The sequence below is a fragment of the Periplaneta americana genome, chromosome 2 (assembly GCF_040183065.1).
Source record: "Periplaneta americana isolate PAMFEO1 chromosome 2, P.americana_PAMFEO1_priV1, whole genome shotgun sequence".
NCBI lineage: Eukaryota > Metazoa > Arthropoda > Insecta > Blattodea > Blattidae > Periplaneta > Periplaneta americana.
The window spans coordinates 177,736,247-177,751,705 of record NC_091118.1 but is presented as its reverse complement, the minus strand read 5'-3'; the positions used below and the strand labels follow the sequence as shown (position 1 = coordinate 177,751,705).

The 15,459-nt window shown below is 39.2% G+C and overlaps 1 protein-coding gene across 3 annotated transcripts in view; it reads right to left on the bottom strand.

The window, feature by feature from the left end:
• The window catches only part of LOC138694855 (harmonin), a 521,763-nt gene that overhangs the window by 90,296 nt on the left and 416,008 nt on the right, over positions 1–15,459 (bottom strand). For all 3 annotated transcript variants that reach the window (XM_069818984.1, XM_069818985.1, XM_069818986.1), the window contains 2 exons: positions 3,238–3,505; positions 983–1,091 (listed from right to left, as the gene is read on the bottom strand). In XM_069818984.1, coding sequence (XP_069675085.1) covers positions 983–1,091; positions 3,238–3,505 — 377 coding nt within the window. The remainder of the gene's footprint in view (positions 1–982; positions 1,092–3,237; positions 3,506–15,459) is intronic.

Genomic DNA, 15,459 nt, shown 5'->3' with positions numbered 1-15,459 from the left:
CTGTCCGTCCAAGTGGTTACGTCGCAGCGTCGTAGAAAGGGAGGAAATCACGTGACAGTTAATTACTTAACGAGGCCCTTTTATTTAAGTTATTGTATGGGTATAATATTACGTAGACGTCCAATTCCTAACAGAAATTAATGTTCTCAGAAAAGAGCTAAGACAGCCCAGCCACTACCATTTACAGAGAGGCGAATAGAAGCAGGTGGGGGAAACTGGGATTCGACGTAGTCAAATGGAAAATGATGCAATATTGAAAGCTCTTTCGTCACTAGAAAACGCGAACATATTTTTGGAACGTACTGTTTACTATGACCGTAAGGCTACTGTGACTGTATATGCGGTCTTGGATCTGTGTGGAGGACGGTTGAACTTCATTAGTAGAAGGGGTGGGAGTGAAGTAGCTACATTCAAAAACTCGGGTACAATAAAAATTGAAGTAAAAATAAAATGATGTCGCTGTATAACATTATTCGTGTATACTTGTTTCGTAAAATAATATTAATTCATTAAGAATTAGATTTTAACGGCAAGGTTTTCGTTTTCTATTGTTCAGTAATTGTCTTGGCAAAGTTTAAATTGAAGTGTAACAAATCAAAGTGATTCTGGCTTTTCTTGTATGAGTTATTGCGTTTATTTTCCGCAAATTTATTTCTTTACAGTAATAATATGTCTCTACACTGATCTTTTTCCGTCCTCAGAAGATTTGAAATCCCTAACTGGTTTGAGATGTGGTCAGTGTAACATGCCTTCATTTCAGAGGCTTTCAATGACTGAAGAAAGAAATTTTCACATTACAATTACAGATTAATAACCTTCACACAAATAAATTGCATTCTTTCATGTATACTTTATTTTTAACAACTTTTATCGACTTCAGATTGTCTATTTTTGTTTCTAAATCCGTACTACACCAACATTAAACTTATATTACATAGCAAAAATACTATCGTTTCCCAATACATTTTTCTGTTTTACTCACTTCTTACTCTGAGCTCCAGGTGGTTCTGACTCTTGATGTACCGCAGCACTTCTCGATGAATGGCATCAACAACGGAATATCCATTTATCCTCACAATCTGGTCTCCTATCTGTGTGGAATAAGATGAATAAACGTTAGATTGAAAAAAAACCACAAACGACTTGTATAGAACAGTAGATGATTTTATAGGACATCGACAATTGAAAATGTTTGTTTCCTTATAACAAAAAAAAAAAAAAAATACATTATCAACTACATTTCGCCACCGGCGTGGCTCAGTCGGTTAAGGCGCTTGCCTTCCGGTCTGTAGTTGCGCTCGGGCGCGGGTTCGATTTCCGCTTGGGCTGATTACCTGGTTGGGTTTTTTCCGAGGTTTTCCCCAAACCGTAAGGTGAATACCAGGTAATCTATGGCGAATCCTCGGCCTCATCTCGCCAAATACCATCTCGCTATCACCAATCTCATCGACGCTAAATAACCTCGTAGTTGATACAGCGTCGTTAAATAACCAACTAAAAAAAAACTACATTTCGTCGTTGTTCCTGCAATAACTCCTAAGTGACATATTTATCAATTTTTAGATTTTTGCTCTATTAAATGACTTAAATAGTGATACAGAAAATAATAAAATCTCCTATATGTAATTATATTTCTTTGTTTCGAAAATATAAGAATTCACAGTCTCCTATGTACGGCTGCCATAGGATGAATAAATGTGTTTTTTCTTCCTAGTGAAAAATTCACCATCATAACGCCTTTGTCGACTATTTAAATAACATATTTTATTTTTACAATGAATGCTTAATTCTTAGATCTGTGGTTACGAAACTTTTTTAGCTGTACTTCCACTGAAAACTGGATGCTGACTACCTGAATGTAATAAGCATGCCGAAATCACTGATCAAAATCTTAAAATTATACTTTCATATTTGTTTCAAATTAAAAAAAATATATATAAATAAACATTAAAAATCAATTTATATAATTTTATCAAAATCAAAACACAATAATAATTTTATCAACAGTCAGAAGTCTCAAATTTGCCCACACTTCTGATCAAAGGCTGCCTGTTGACGCAACCTCGCGAAACTGCGGTGTTACCGGATGAACAATAAATATAGTGATCACAGAATAACTTGTACTTTTTCATAGCTTAACTTATAATAAATAAAAGGAACAGGTTATCCTATACTATTTGCAGATGACACAAGTATTATAATTACAGACAACAACTTTGCCATATTCAAATATAAAACAGAAACAATTCTCCTTAAAATTTATCATCATCATCATCATCATCCTTGCAGGTATTAGGCCTAGTGGCCTGTTACGGTCTCCGTCCATCTTATCGGGGGGCGTCCCAAAGATCGTCTTCCATGTGGTATATAGCGGAGAATTTGTCTTGGGAGTCTGGAACGGTCCATTCTATTGATATGGTTAAGCCATTTTTGTCTATAGTGGTTGAGATGTTCATAAATAGGTGTAATTTTCAATTCCTTTAGTCAAGCAAGCTGTAGCCGGCAGTCAGAAATTTCATTTCCGCAGTTAGACGTTGAACATCTGAGTTTCGGACAGTCCAGGCCTCACTACCATACATGAGGACAGGTCTTGCTAGAACTTTATATGCTTTTAACCTGGTATGTTTTTGGGTTTTCGTGGTTGTGAAAACCTGGTTGATGGTTCTTAAGACTCCATTAAAATGTTGAATATTTTCAGATATATCAGTAACAGGTAAATATGTCAAATTATAACCTAAATATTTAAATGAGTTTACCTGTTCTAACGTATGGGTTCCAATGCAAATTTTACTCCTAAATGGCTGTTTACCTTGGAACGCCATAATTTTTGTTTTGTTTGGGGAAATTTTCATATTTAAATTTTGTGCTATTATATTCAGGTGATGTATTGAGTATTGCAGCTCGCCTTCATTTGTAGCAAAAAGAACATGATCGTCTGCATATAATAATGTATCTAGAGTACAATTTCGGAAGAGCGGGATATTTTCATGAATTGTTAGTCGCCAATGTCTGATGATGGAGTTGATGTATATCCTGAATAAAAGTGGTGAGAGGGCTTAAAATTTATGACTGGTTTAAAACCAATAAACTAGTATTAAACATTAACAAAACTAACATAATTCAATTTAAAACCACTTCAAACTTAATCTCTGAAACATTAGACAACTATCAACAATATACCCGTAGTAGAAACATCAGCAACGAAATTTATAAGCCGCCTTTTACACAGATACTTACTCTCAACCCCTGACAATGCGCTTCTGATCCTTGTTCCACTGCGGAGACGAAGAATCCCGTACCATGCTCTCGGCCACCACGGACTGAAAATCCGAAGTTCGGGGGTCCCCCGTGATTTGCTACTAGTCGCCTGTGTAACCTTACAGTTCGAATCCTTCCCTGGCCGCTACCCCCTCCACCGCTGTCTGAGGTGCAGACAGAAGAGGGAGCTGAGTAATTGGGGATCAAGGAGCTGTACTCCATCTGCTGCTGTGGAGGCACCACCATTCTGCAACAAAAGAGAGTAGGCTATAAATCCGTGGCGAGGCTAATGGTTTGAAATGCGGTAGGACGAAATCTTATAACCGTACATCAGCGGTAGCGAAAATGTAATCGTGCGCCGAGCCACTGTATAACCTGCAACGTACATAGCACCTATGGAGGGAGGCGGACACCCGAAGGGGAAGTGAAGCAACTGTCTGACTTATTAACGGATTTTCATTTTCCTTACGTCAAGCACTTAAATATAATTTTATACAGTACAAGGCTACAAACTAATGTTTAGTACGTGTAACGAAGAAAGAAATGAACAATAAATTAACAATATCACAACCTAAAATTAACTGTCTTCAGAATATGCCTGCGACAGAGTTTCAGAATCAGGAATTATGTCACTTACTGCCAGTCGTAGTTGATCACGAAGGCATTTGTCTGTCAGTCGTGATCTAAATTTGGTTTAATTGTTGAAAATAATTTTTCAAAAACTTAAGTTGTAGCGAACATGGCTTCAACAGAGCAAGCGAAAGAACGAAGCTTCGGATATTTATTTTTTGGCAAAGATTTGAAAAGTTCAACATTTGTCAAGTCCTTACATCTAGCTTTCATTTGACATCACACAGTAAATCAGTGAGTTCAAATTGAAGAGCTAATCGCATTATTCGTACATCTGCTGAAAAAGGGTCAACGTACAGAGATGATGATGATGATGATAATAATAATAATAATAATAATAATAATAATAATAATAATAATAATAATAACACTTAACCTTTTAATGTTTCATCAGTAACATGTAGTATAATGCCGTTTTATGTTATACAATCGTTTTCCTCATAATACTTGTGAACAAATCATACATTTAATATTCTCATCATAGTGACAGCAAAAAAATGCGTCCTCCCATCCTACTTGGAACTTTCGTACATGGTTTCGAGAGAGACATATGCCACTCGCAGGTCAGAGACAAATACAAATGGAACGGAGTTTGACTCCAGTGAGTGAGAGGGTGGGGGTTGGTGGAGGTTAAAAGCAAGCGAAATGCACAGCTATCACTGCGAGCCACAATGTCTCGCGAGTCACGTTCTCGCCACGGCTGCCGTACATCAATCACCGCCATAACGCGAAATAATTCTTGCCACTATAATGAATAAACATAGCAGAGCTAAGATGACCAATGGTATTCGCAAGTCAGTTTGAAGATAGACCGGTGATGCCAAAGTAGCGCCCGAGTGACCTTCAAGCCATCGTCGTGCTCATGCAATGAAGAGAAAACAGAAGCTGTCGAAACGTATTTGTTACTCCAGTTGTGAGGAGTCCACAATATTGCTGAGTGAGGGGATTGCGATAGAGTAAGTGTGGCTTTAACTAGTTTTCACTTACAGAGTTTCATTCTGACTGTAACAGCTGACAATTTATATAATATTCTTAGGGGTTCAAAATTGGGACTTGAAATACATTAAAGGTGATATTTACAGTTGTATGAACTGTAAAATATCACCTTTAAGGTATTTAATCGAATTAATAAACACTGTATTATCGACCCAAACATGTGTTTTATCATTAAATATAATCCGAACTTGATTAATTTGTGAACATTTCATAACATACAAAAAGTTCCACGATTATTTCTCAAAACAATCACCAATTTAACGATAAACTTCAACCAAAGATCAAGAAAGCTCTTTATTCCTTTTTGAAACAAATCTTCCGGCATATCTTTCATTGCCAAGTCATTGTTGCAAATGTTTCGCCTTCTAAGCTCTTAAGGTCGGGTGAGTCGCCCCACATTTAAATAATCTAATATTAAGACTAGTTAAATTAAAAATTTATTAACAAAATACAAATTAAATTGTAAAACACATACTTAAGAACATGTTAAAGAACATTTTCAGTGTCTGTCAGCACTCTGTTTCTGCTTGTTTATAATAAAGTAGAATAGCAGGCAACGGCCAACTCTCCCGACAGTGCGGGTGAGATGCCCCAAGACTGAGGGTGAAATGCCCCACTCACTTCTTTCTGTTTTGCCTTTTAAATAACTTTCCACACAAATTGCAACGATCACCATACATTGTACATTCTTCATGAATCCACTTTTTGCAATCCAAACACTTTATCCAGTCGCACCTGCTTGTGGTTTCAGCATAAAGTTCCTCATATTCAGCACACATTTCGTCCTCATCTTCTACGATTAAGGGCTCAGGTTCGTCCTCAACCTCGGAGTCAGTTCTGTGCTGACGTTTGGAAATAGGTACGCTTGCTATAGGCCTCTTGTGAATTCCACCTTTCTCCAGAAATTTCGGACGATTTTTGGCCATGTTTTCGTCTGAAGTCAAGACGGCTTCCGACTGTTTTCTTTTTGGTTGGTTTTATGGCAGTGTCGGTACAGGAGAAATTTCCTGCATTATTTTACGTGATGTAGCTACTATTTACCATGCCTCCATCATTTTGGTCGTCGTTATTGTCCACAGGATTGCCAGAAGCTGAGGAAGCTCCCACAAGATCAGGAGGTCCTTCAGATTTCACTTCCATATTCTTTGGAGATTTAGAAGGCTCATTTTCATTTTGACTGTTTTGGTCTAGGCCTTCTTTGACAGCTTCACCAGAGAGCAGGAATGCATTTTCCGGGACTGCAGAAAGGTCGAAAGGGAATGTCCAAGTGGCTCTAAATCCAGACATGCCATTTCCCGTGGTTGCAGCTTTCCCCAGGCTTTACTCAGAAGATACCCAAATTGTAGTCTGCCTAGCTTCCTGTTTTCATTTGTCACCATCCATGTTCGACAGGCCTCGTAACAGAAAGACTTCAAGGATTTGAAGAAACTGCGATCTAGTGGTTGTAGGTAATGAGTTGTATGACTGGGCAGACACAAGAGGATTTCATCATCAGCAATGGCGAAATCTAAGAGTTCTATGTTGCTTACATGCGATGAATGTTCATCGAGAATAATTAATACTTTTCCTGCAGATTTCCTTGAGAGGAAGTGTTCCCTCAAGCACATCATAAATATTCCGACGTGACATAAGCTGACTTTTTTAAAATTACAACTGTAGAACCAGACGACATGCCATCTTCGAATCCTTTCTTTTTGTTTACTCCTTTAAATAAGCAAAAGGGAGTGAGAAAATATCACTCAGCACTGGAAGAAGCAAGAACCGATATGGTTTCACTTTTTTCTACAGATGTCAAGACGAACGTCTTTCGAGCCCTTCTTTGCGACAACATAACCAGGCTTGTTGTTCAGCTGGAGTCCTGTTTCGTCCATGTTAAAAACATGACCTGGCTTTTGCAGCAAGTCTTCCTCTTGAAGCATTTTTTCCAGCAGTTGAAAAAACTTTCTGACTTCGTCCTTGCTCATTCCTTGAGCTCTGTTCAAAGACACACCTTCCGCTTTCATAATACTAATTTCAGGATGGCGCCTCATGAACAAATTAAACCAGTGCTTGTCAGCTTGCCCTTTGTGGACGGAAAAAGGATATTTGATTCCCAGCTCTTGAGCCATTTTGAATGCCATGATTTTTACATAGTTTCTGGTCGGTGAAAAATCCAACTTCTTCTATTTTCTGAATATGCGTCAACAGCTTATTCTCCGCTTCATCGCCTAAACATGCAGGCTGGCCAATTGACTTTTTGTAGTTCGAACTGGCAATTCGCCTTGTTAGTGTTCTAGATAGAATGACAAAATTTCGAGAGGCTTCATCACACCTATTTTATTCTCCCTAACGGCATCGATGGCTCTTTTCAAATCGTCCTCTGTCCAACGGCCACGGACATCATTTTCCTCTCTTGTAAACTGTTCAAATTTCCTATAAAAGGAAATTTCATTGTGCTCTTTCTTCATTCTTACTTTTTAATCAATAACAAGTATGTACCAATTTATTCGCAATGAAATTGCGTAACTAGAAACAGACTTTTATGTATCCCATAATAATAATAATAATAATAATAATAATAATAATAATAATAATAATAATAAGGTAATAACAAAAATCCAATATCACCTACAATAACGTAAGAAATTATTACGAATTTATAATTTAATGGCTTGATTTTACTAGGCATATTAAATGACACTTCGATTAAAACTGTCAAAATTTGCAAGTGGTCTGAATAATTATGATGAATATTAACATTTTAATATGGATTATTTTAATATTTCAATTGCGTCAGTGATGGAATAATACTTTTAATAATAATATTCTCTCTAAAGTAAACTTTGTCATGTGGGGCATCTCTCCCTCAGCGAAGTGGGGCATCACTCCCTAACGTGGAGGGTGAGAAGCCCCAGCAAATAATTTATCTTCCAGGAAAGAATTAGCTTTGAAAAGGTCACTGGCATATAACTCGATTGTTCAACTAACATTTTAAGTGACAAAAGGTTTTAAGTAATCCCTTACCTCGTCTATAAGAAGGTTTCATCAAACTAGTAGAAAAATTTCTTCCAGGTAGATCAAATCCTCGTCTTCAACCTAACGGTATACTGTGGATATTTCGACATATAAAATACAATAGATAGTTCCCGTCGAACGTTCACACCAAACTGAACATACGGACAAGAAAGAATTTTTTTCATAACATTTCTTATGTCCTTATGAGAGGGTGGGGCGACTCTCCCTCTGGGGCGTCTCACCCGACCTTACCCTAAATGGTGCAAACAGGTGATAATCGCATGAGAATAAATCCGGAGTTTGTACAAAGATATTATAGCACTTCCCAGCCTAGTTCAGTAAGGGTATCTAACGTGTGAGAGTTTTACGCAATGAAGACGGGCATTGTCATGAAGGAGGATCATGCCTTTGAAGTTTAAAAAATATTCCACAACTTCTTTCTATTTGCCTTTCAAAAGACCGTGTTGCGCGTAGCTGCGTAGTCTACTGTACATACGGAATGAGTGATAGTTCCTATTCTCACGAAGAAAACATTTTCGCGAGTAATGTTTGAACCAGTACTCTTTCAGTGATGAAGTTAGGGAGCTACCGTACAGTAAGTAGCGAAATCCAGTTTCGTAACCAGCCATAACGGCTGACGCTTCATCGTACTGACCACATGTTACCTCCGCACTGGTTGGATGATAGTTTACTTCTTCCGAGTCTGAAGACTTAAGGCCAGCAGTCGGTTTCACAGGCTGTCATCCTGCGATTCTTTTCGGAAGGCTACTGTAGTAAACTAAATTCATTGTCTGTTAGTCTAAGGAAAAAATCTATCGATTAATTTAGACCATTCTGCGCCCGAACCCTAGAAAACCACAGCTATTACCTTTTCTCCCAGATTTCACTTTTATATTTTTTTGGTGATGACAGAGCTGAATGTTTTCGTTCCTTGATAGGAGTCTTAATTTAAAAAATCTACTAGCATACTTAAGTCTCATTGGTTGTCTTTTTTCATGTTCTTGTGTCCATTTTTTATATTATAAGCAACTATCTGTACTGTCTATGGTAACTGGGGCTTTACTCTGTTACAGACATATGAATAAATAAATAAATAAATAAATAAATAAATAGATAAATAAATAAGTTAGTAAATAAATAAATACGGTAATTCTAACTATAAATTTGTGATTTTCTTGGTTCCAGCGCAGGAAATTTCTGAGCACCCAATTTGCACACACTTCTGAGATCTTCAGATGTTAGTGAATTTGTTCGGAGATTCAAATGCTCATAGACCTATTCACTTTCTTCACCAATTCAGATATTCGTCGACGGTTTTTCCGAATAGAATTGAATCTTTCCTTCTTTGACAAAAAACGCGGAACATGCAGTAGCCTATGTGACATTTTAAAACTATAATGCACCCATTTGCATACTATGTAAATACTTTTAACACTTCCCTCTATGCTCAGCGCCCCTAAATTACGATCATTTGATCTTTGTTCGACCACATTTAAGGCGCTCAGCGCACAAATGGCCCAACCTATAAAATTTGCATAAGTTAGGGCCTATTAAGTTTACTGCTTTAAAGAGCTTCTAATGTTGTTCTCTTCAAAGTATAAATGGGCCTAATCATCATTTCCAATTTTTCCATGAGATTTCATCACAAGTTTCGTTTGTGTATAGCATTTCGCGCATTGTCATAAGGAGTTAAATTGGAAAGAATTTTTGGGTTGGGCCATTGTGCGTTCAACGCCTCATTTGGAGATACAAGCAAGCAAATAACCAATTTATCTTCATATCTTCCTGGATCCTGGAGTACAGTATACTATACTTCATACATACATTTAGTTCAAATTTGCCACTAGGTGAAATCATTATCGATCACTTATTTTCTGTGCTTGTCAAGCTCCTGACATCTTTAGGGATTTACAGGAAGCAAAAGAAGATCGATTCAATCACTGCAATGCGTGTTTAAACTATTTCTACATGAAAATGGCGACCAGCAACTCAATGCCAAGGCACAATAGGACATGCTTGCGAAGTACATAGTAAACATTATATTTTAAAGGCAAAAAAAATTATGATATACGACATAGATGTCCACTGTGAAATCAGTCTTATTATATGGCTGTGAGACATGGAAAACTAGTAAAATTATACAAAATGAACTGCAAAAATTTGTTAATAGATGCTTAGGAAGAATCTTAAAAATTAGATGGCCAGATATAATCACAAACTCAGAACTATGGAAGATAACAAATCAGAAAGAAATCACAACAGAAAAGGCGAAAGTGGAATTGGATAGGGCACACAATTAGGAAAGAAGATGAAGCAGTAGAAAGAATGGCTCTGGATTGAAACCTCCAGGGTAGTAGAACAAGAGGAAGGTCAAAAAATACATGGCAGAGAACAGTTTTGGAGGAAATTGCTATGGAGGGGAAAACATGAAGCGAAGTGAAGAAGTTGGCTACAAATAGGGTCCGATGGAGGCACTTTGTGAATGCCTTTGTGAAAGTCCTATGGTCCTCATGAGGAGATACAGGAGTTTGATTGATCGATTGATTCACATAGATGCCCAACTGTAACTCGTATGAGGTAACCCCTGGCGTAAGCAACCCGCAGCGCATATTCTTTAAGGTTGTTTTTCCTATTTTATTTTTTTTATTTTTTTTTTATTTTATTGGGTTATTTTACGACGCTGTATCAACATCTAGGTTATTTAACGTCTGAATGATATGAAGGTGATAATGCCGGTGAAATGAGCCCGGGGTCCAGCACCGAAAGTTACCCAGCATTTGCTCATATTGGGTTGAGGGAAAACCCTGGAAAAAACCTCAACCAGGTAACTTGTCCCGACCGGGATTCGAACCCGGGCCACCTGGTTTCGCGGCCAGACGCCCTGACCGTTACTCCACAGATGTGGACTCCTATTTTATATGGGAAGTTATTGACCTTAGCAGAGCATGCTTGATGTGCAATATCTCCTGATTCTATAGGCGTTTGGATATACGATGTATGTGGCATAAATGTAACCTGTAGAATTTTTTCAGCATTTTTCCTCATTTAAGTGACTTTTTTTTGAAGTGTAGAATTATATTGAACTTTAAAAAGAAAAACAAAAAATGTCTTCGGACTCATGAGGATAATAAGAATTCAAACTAAGATGTAAGAGAACTTAATATGTACTAAATAATATGATATCAATGAACTCAATGAGGCAATTTCTGTAGTTTAAAGCGTGAAGCAGTAATTAGGAGGGGGAGAGACCGATTTATTCGCGAAGTGATATCTCCATATTTCTATTACATGTATTCGCGGGGATGTTCTGGCGACTTCGTTAGAATTAGCTTCCTCACACAGGTGTTTCGTCACTTGTCAGCATCGGACAGATTTAGGGCCACCTTGAGCGGGGTTTTCGTATAGAGACTCGATGAAGCATAAAATTCTAAAGCCGGAGTCGGACTAGACCCGTGGGAAAGATACTGCCAAGCTTGGGTTTTCCAAAGAACGGGTATTCTTGTGAGATATACAAACTAATTAGATGTTATGGGAAATCCAAAGTTTAAATTTAGAGATGACATATTTCGCGCCCAATAAGAAGAGATCTTGGTCCCGCTTATGAGGTCACTTTGGACCAATAGGGAATAGATTTTAGGCCAGTTAGTGACGTAGTTTTTAACCAATAGAATAGTTAGTTTTAGCGTAGAATAGGTTTTTATAAATAAGGGTGACGGGGAGCGGAGATGACGACTACTATTCCGCTTCGTAGCGAAGATCAGAAAAACAAGATCTCATCGTGTCGGCGGCCCTACATACAGGGCAGAATAACTACTTCGTTTCGTGTCGACAGGATAACTACTTTTCTTCGTGTAGACGGCGCGACATCTTTTTTTTGTGTCGGCGGCCCAACTTAATAGTCTTTCTTCAGGCGAAGACTCGATAGATTGAACTTTGTCATCGGCGAGACTACTCGCCAATGTTTAGGAGCTTCGACCGTAGTGTACTGGGCAGAGTATTGAATTTATAGTATCGGATAGAGCTTATTCAGAGTTGCCATAGAGTCGATACAGAGGTGCGACCAACGATTGAATTATAAGTCAGCCGGAAATACATACTCTAGGGTTTACTAAGTGAATACGACAATAAACTTATAGTTTTGGAGTTTACACTGCCTTTTATATAAGTAGCCGGCTTGGTATTATTCCCGACATCATCCTATACCACAACTGTACCTCGGCTACCCTGAGTGAATCTCACGCAACACCGAGACGCACCCACCCTCAAATGGCGCCCAACGTGTGGTCACAATAACGACCACTTCACCCACAAATGGCGTCCAACGTGGGACCTCAATAACGACACCACCCACAAATGGCGCTTTCCAACGTGGGGCTCGAAGGAAGACAGCTGTTCCAGTGACCGGCCACGGGTGCGAACACAGCACCAAACAACGAGGAGGACCGGACGGAGCAGTTCAGCCCTGCATAGCCGAGGAACGACGCTGGAAGGCGGGAATAGAACCAAGTCATCGCGACATCACGGAGACCACCAGAGAAGGCCACACGGAGACCACCAGAGAAGGCGACTCGGAGAGGCTGTGGCAAGTATGAATAGAAGACGTATAAATGTGTATATATGTATATGATATTTTGGGGGAATAATTATAAAGTGTATATGTTTCAATTTCTGGTGTGATATTTCGGGTGTATATATATATATATATATGTATTTTTTTTGTGTGATATTTTGGGGGAAAGAGTGAAATAAGTGTATTGCGTAATTTGTTGGAAGTGAGTCGAGTGCAAATACAGGCCTAGTTAGATTATTATTGGGAAAGCAAGCGTCGGATAGATGACAGAGTAGCATATAGATGATACTACGTAGCCATAGGAGTAAAGTAGTTAGGAAAATACGAGAAAGACGAGGAAATAGAAACAAGGGAACCATGGAGCAAAGGAAGGACGAGGAAATTATGGAAATCAGAGAGGAGGTCGAGAGTAACGCAGGACAGGAAATAGAGGGAGAGCGATCGGTGGAAAAGCAACAGAGGAGAGAAAGTGGCAAAGGGGAAATGACGCTAGAACAGTTGTGGGAGCAGATGAGACACTTCATGGAAAATAATTCAAGGGAAAGTAGAGAACAAATAAAACAAATGGAAACTAAATTAGACAACAACTCAAGAGAAAGTAGAGAACAAATAAAACAAATGGAAACTAAATTAGAAAATAACTCAAGGGAAAGTAGAGAGCAGATTCTGAGGGAAAGTCGAGAACAAATAAAACAAATGGAAAGTAAATTAGAAAATAACTCAAGGGAAAGTAGAGAGCAGATAAAACAAATGGAAAATAGATTGGGGGAAAGTTCGAAAGAGATTAGAGATCATATTGCAAAATTAGCGGAAAGAGGAAACAAGATGGAGGACAAAATAGAGAAGCTAGAGGGAAAATTAACCGAGAATGGGATCGGAATGGAGAACCAATTGAAGATAGCTATGGATAGGATGTCAGAAAGTATGAAGGATTTAGAAGTTAGAGTTAGAGATAGCGCTACGAAAGAGAATAGCGATCTAAAATCAGCTGTTGAGGAAACGATAGTGGAGAAGGTTCGGGAAATTCAGAATTCGGTGGAAGAGAAAATAGGTGAGATGGATCAGGAAGTGGACGGTCTCAAGCGAGCCATAAAGAATAAAGAAAGGGCGGATAACGAATGTTTGGAAGAATTAAGAAGTAAACTAAACTCAATAAACGACGTACTAAATGGGGGTAGTCCCGCAAATTTAAGCGGACATAGCAGCTCGGACCGTGCAGTTTCTAGACAAGAGGGCACAAGTGAGAGCCCGGCATCAGGTAGCAACATAAATGTAAGACATGTTAACAATAGTGTTGGTGAGGAATGTCAGACCTCACGGGATGATGTGCGTAGTGAGTTGATAAATGTAAACGACAAGGCATATTTAGGCCGTCCCCAGTACCCCACTCACATTTTGAATGAGATTGGTTACCCTATTTTTGATGAGGTTGAATTTTCAAACCCACATAACTACATAAGTGAGCTAGAAACGTACTTTAGAGTAAGAGGGGTGCCGGATGACTTAAAAATGACTGTCGTACGAAAGAGCCTAAAGAGCCGACCACTCAACTGGGCGCTAGTGGCCCTAGGGGATAATGTCACTTATGAGGAATTCCGAGAAAAATTTTCGGAGAGATACTGGGGACAAAGACAACAACAAAGAATTAGGAAGGAAATTAATCAGAGCAGGTTTGACGCGGGAAGAGGCGTCTCTATGATAGACTATTTTCTTGAACTTGTTAAGAAAGGGAAAAGCCTCAATCCGCCAATACCGGATTCAGAGCTGATCCAAACTGTGATTTCGCAGTATCCCGAGAACATCAGATATAATCTGATTGTAGCAGGGCCCCGAGACTTCGGGGAAACAATAGATCTATTGACTGCGCTGGACGGTTCGGACGCCACGCACTATGAATGTAGTGGCCAGGCAGATTATGAACATGGCAAAGGAAAGGGTTCAAGCCCCACCGACCAGAAAGCGGGGAAGGGGGCAAGTATAGCCTTTCCATCCCCAAGGACAGGAGCCCAAAATCAGAGTAGCTGGGGTGGGGACAGGAGCCCCAACAATGCATATAGTAGATACCATCATGGTCAGAACGGAGGGAAAAGTCCCAACAGGGAGAGAAGGAATGACCCGCCCTTTGGGGGTCCTTACAATAATAGTAGGAATAACCAGAGTAGTCATAACAGGATGAGGAACGATCGAGGAGGTGTTGGTCCCGTGCGTAGAGTTAACCACATACGATGGTACACGGGAAGACAAGAAAATGGAAATAATAGGCTTAGAACCCAACCACACTGGCTTAGGAACAGAAATTACAGACAGGGATTCTGGCAGCCTAATTTTAGCAGGGGACCGCAAAATCGAGGTGATTGGAGGAGACAGGAGCAGGAGAGAGATAGGCGAGGCGTCCTACAAGAAATGGCCTCACAAGGGTGCAATAGGCCACCTACACAGTGTAACGTGGGACGAAGCAGGAATAGAGACATGAACGGACGTCCGCAAAGTCCGGTCAGAATGAATATGGGCCGGGAGCCTATAAATTGTAGAAATAGAGACGAGGTAGCAGTGGAACCGACTGCATCGCACTCGGGAAACTGCTAGACAGAAGTCTCAAGGGTTCGGAGATTTCTGTAGCTAAGTGCAGTAAGCCACTGTCAAAAGAATCCACCAACGCGGTAAGCGTGAAGAGACAGAGCGAGATTACTAACCCAGAGTTAGAAAATAATGGGACTTATGTATTGCCTTATATAGATGCTAAAATATTTGGGATAAAGTGTTGTGTGTTGTTGGACTCGGGCTCCACAAATAATGTATGCAGCTTGGAATTTTTTCAAAAGGTTAGGGATTCAGGAATAAAACTGCAAACGTTACCGATATGTTCACTGTACTGTGCAGGCGCCCTAAGTAAGAAGAAGGAAAAGGTAAAATATCAAGTATGGTTCGAGTTAGAGTGCGGAGACGTGAAATTAAATGCTATTTTTCTTGTGATACAAAGGTTGACTACCGACATCATTATTGGAGTAGAA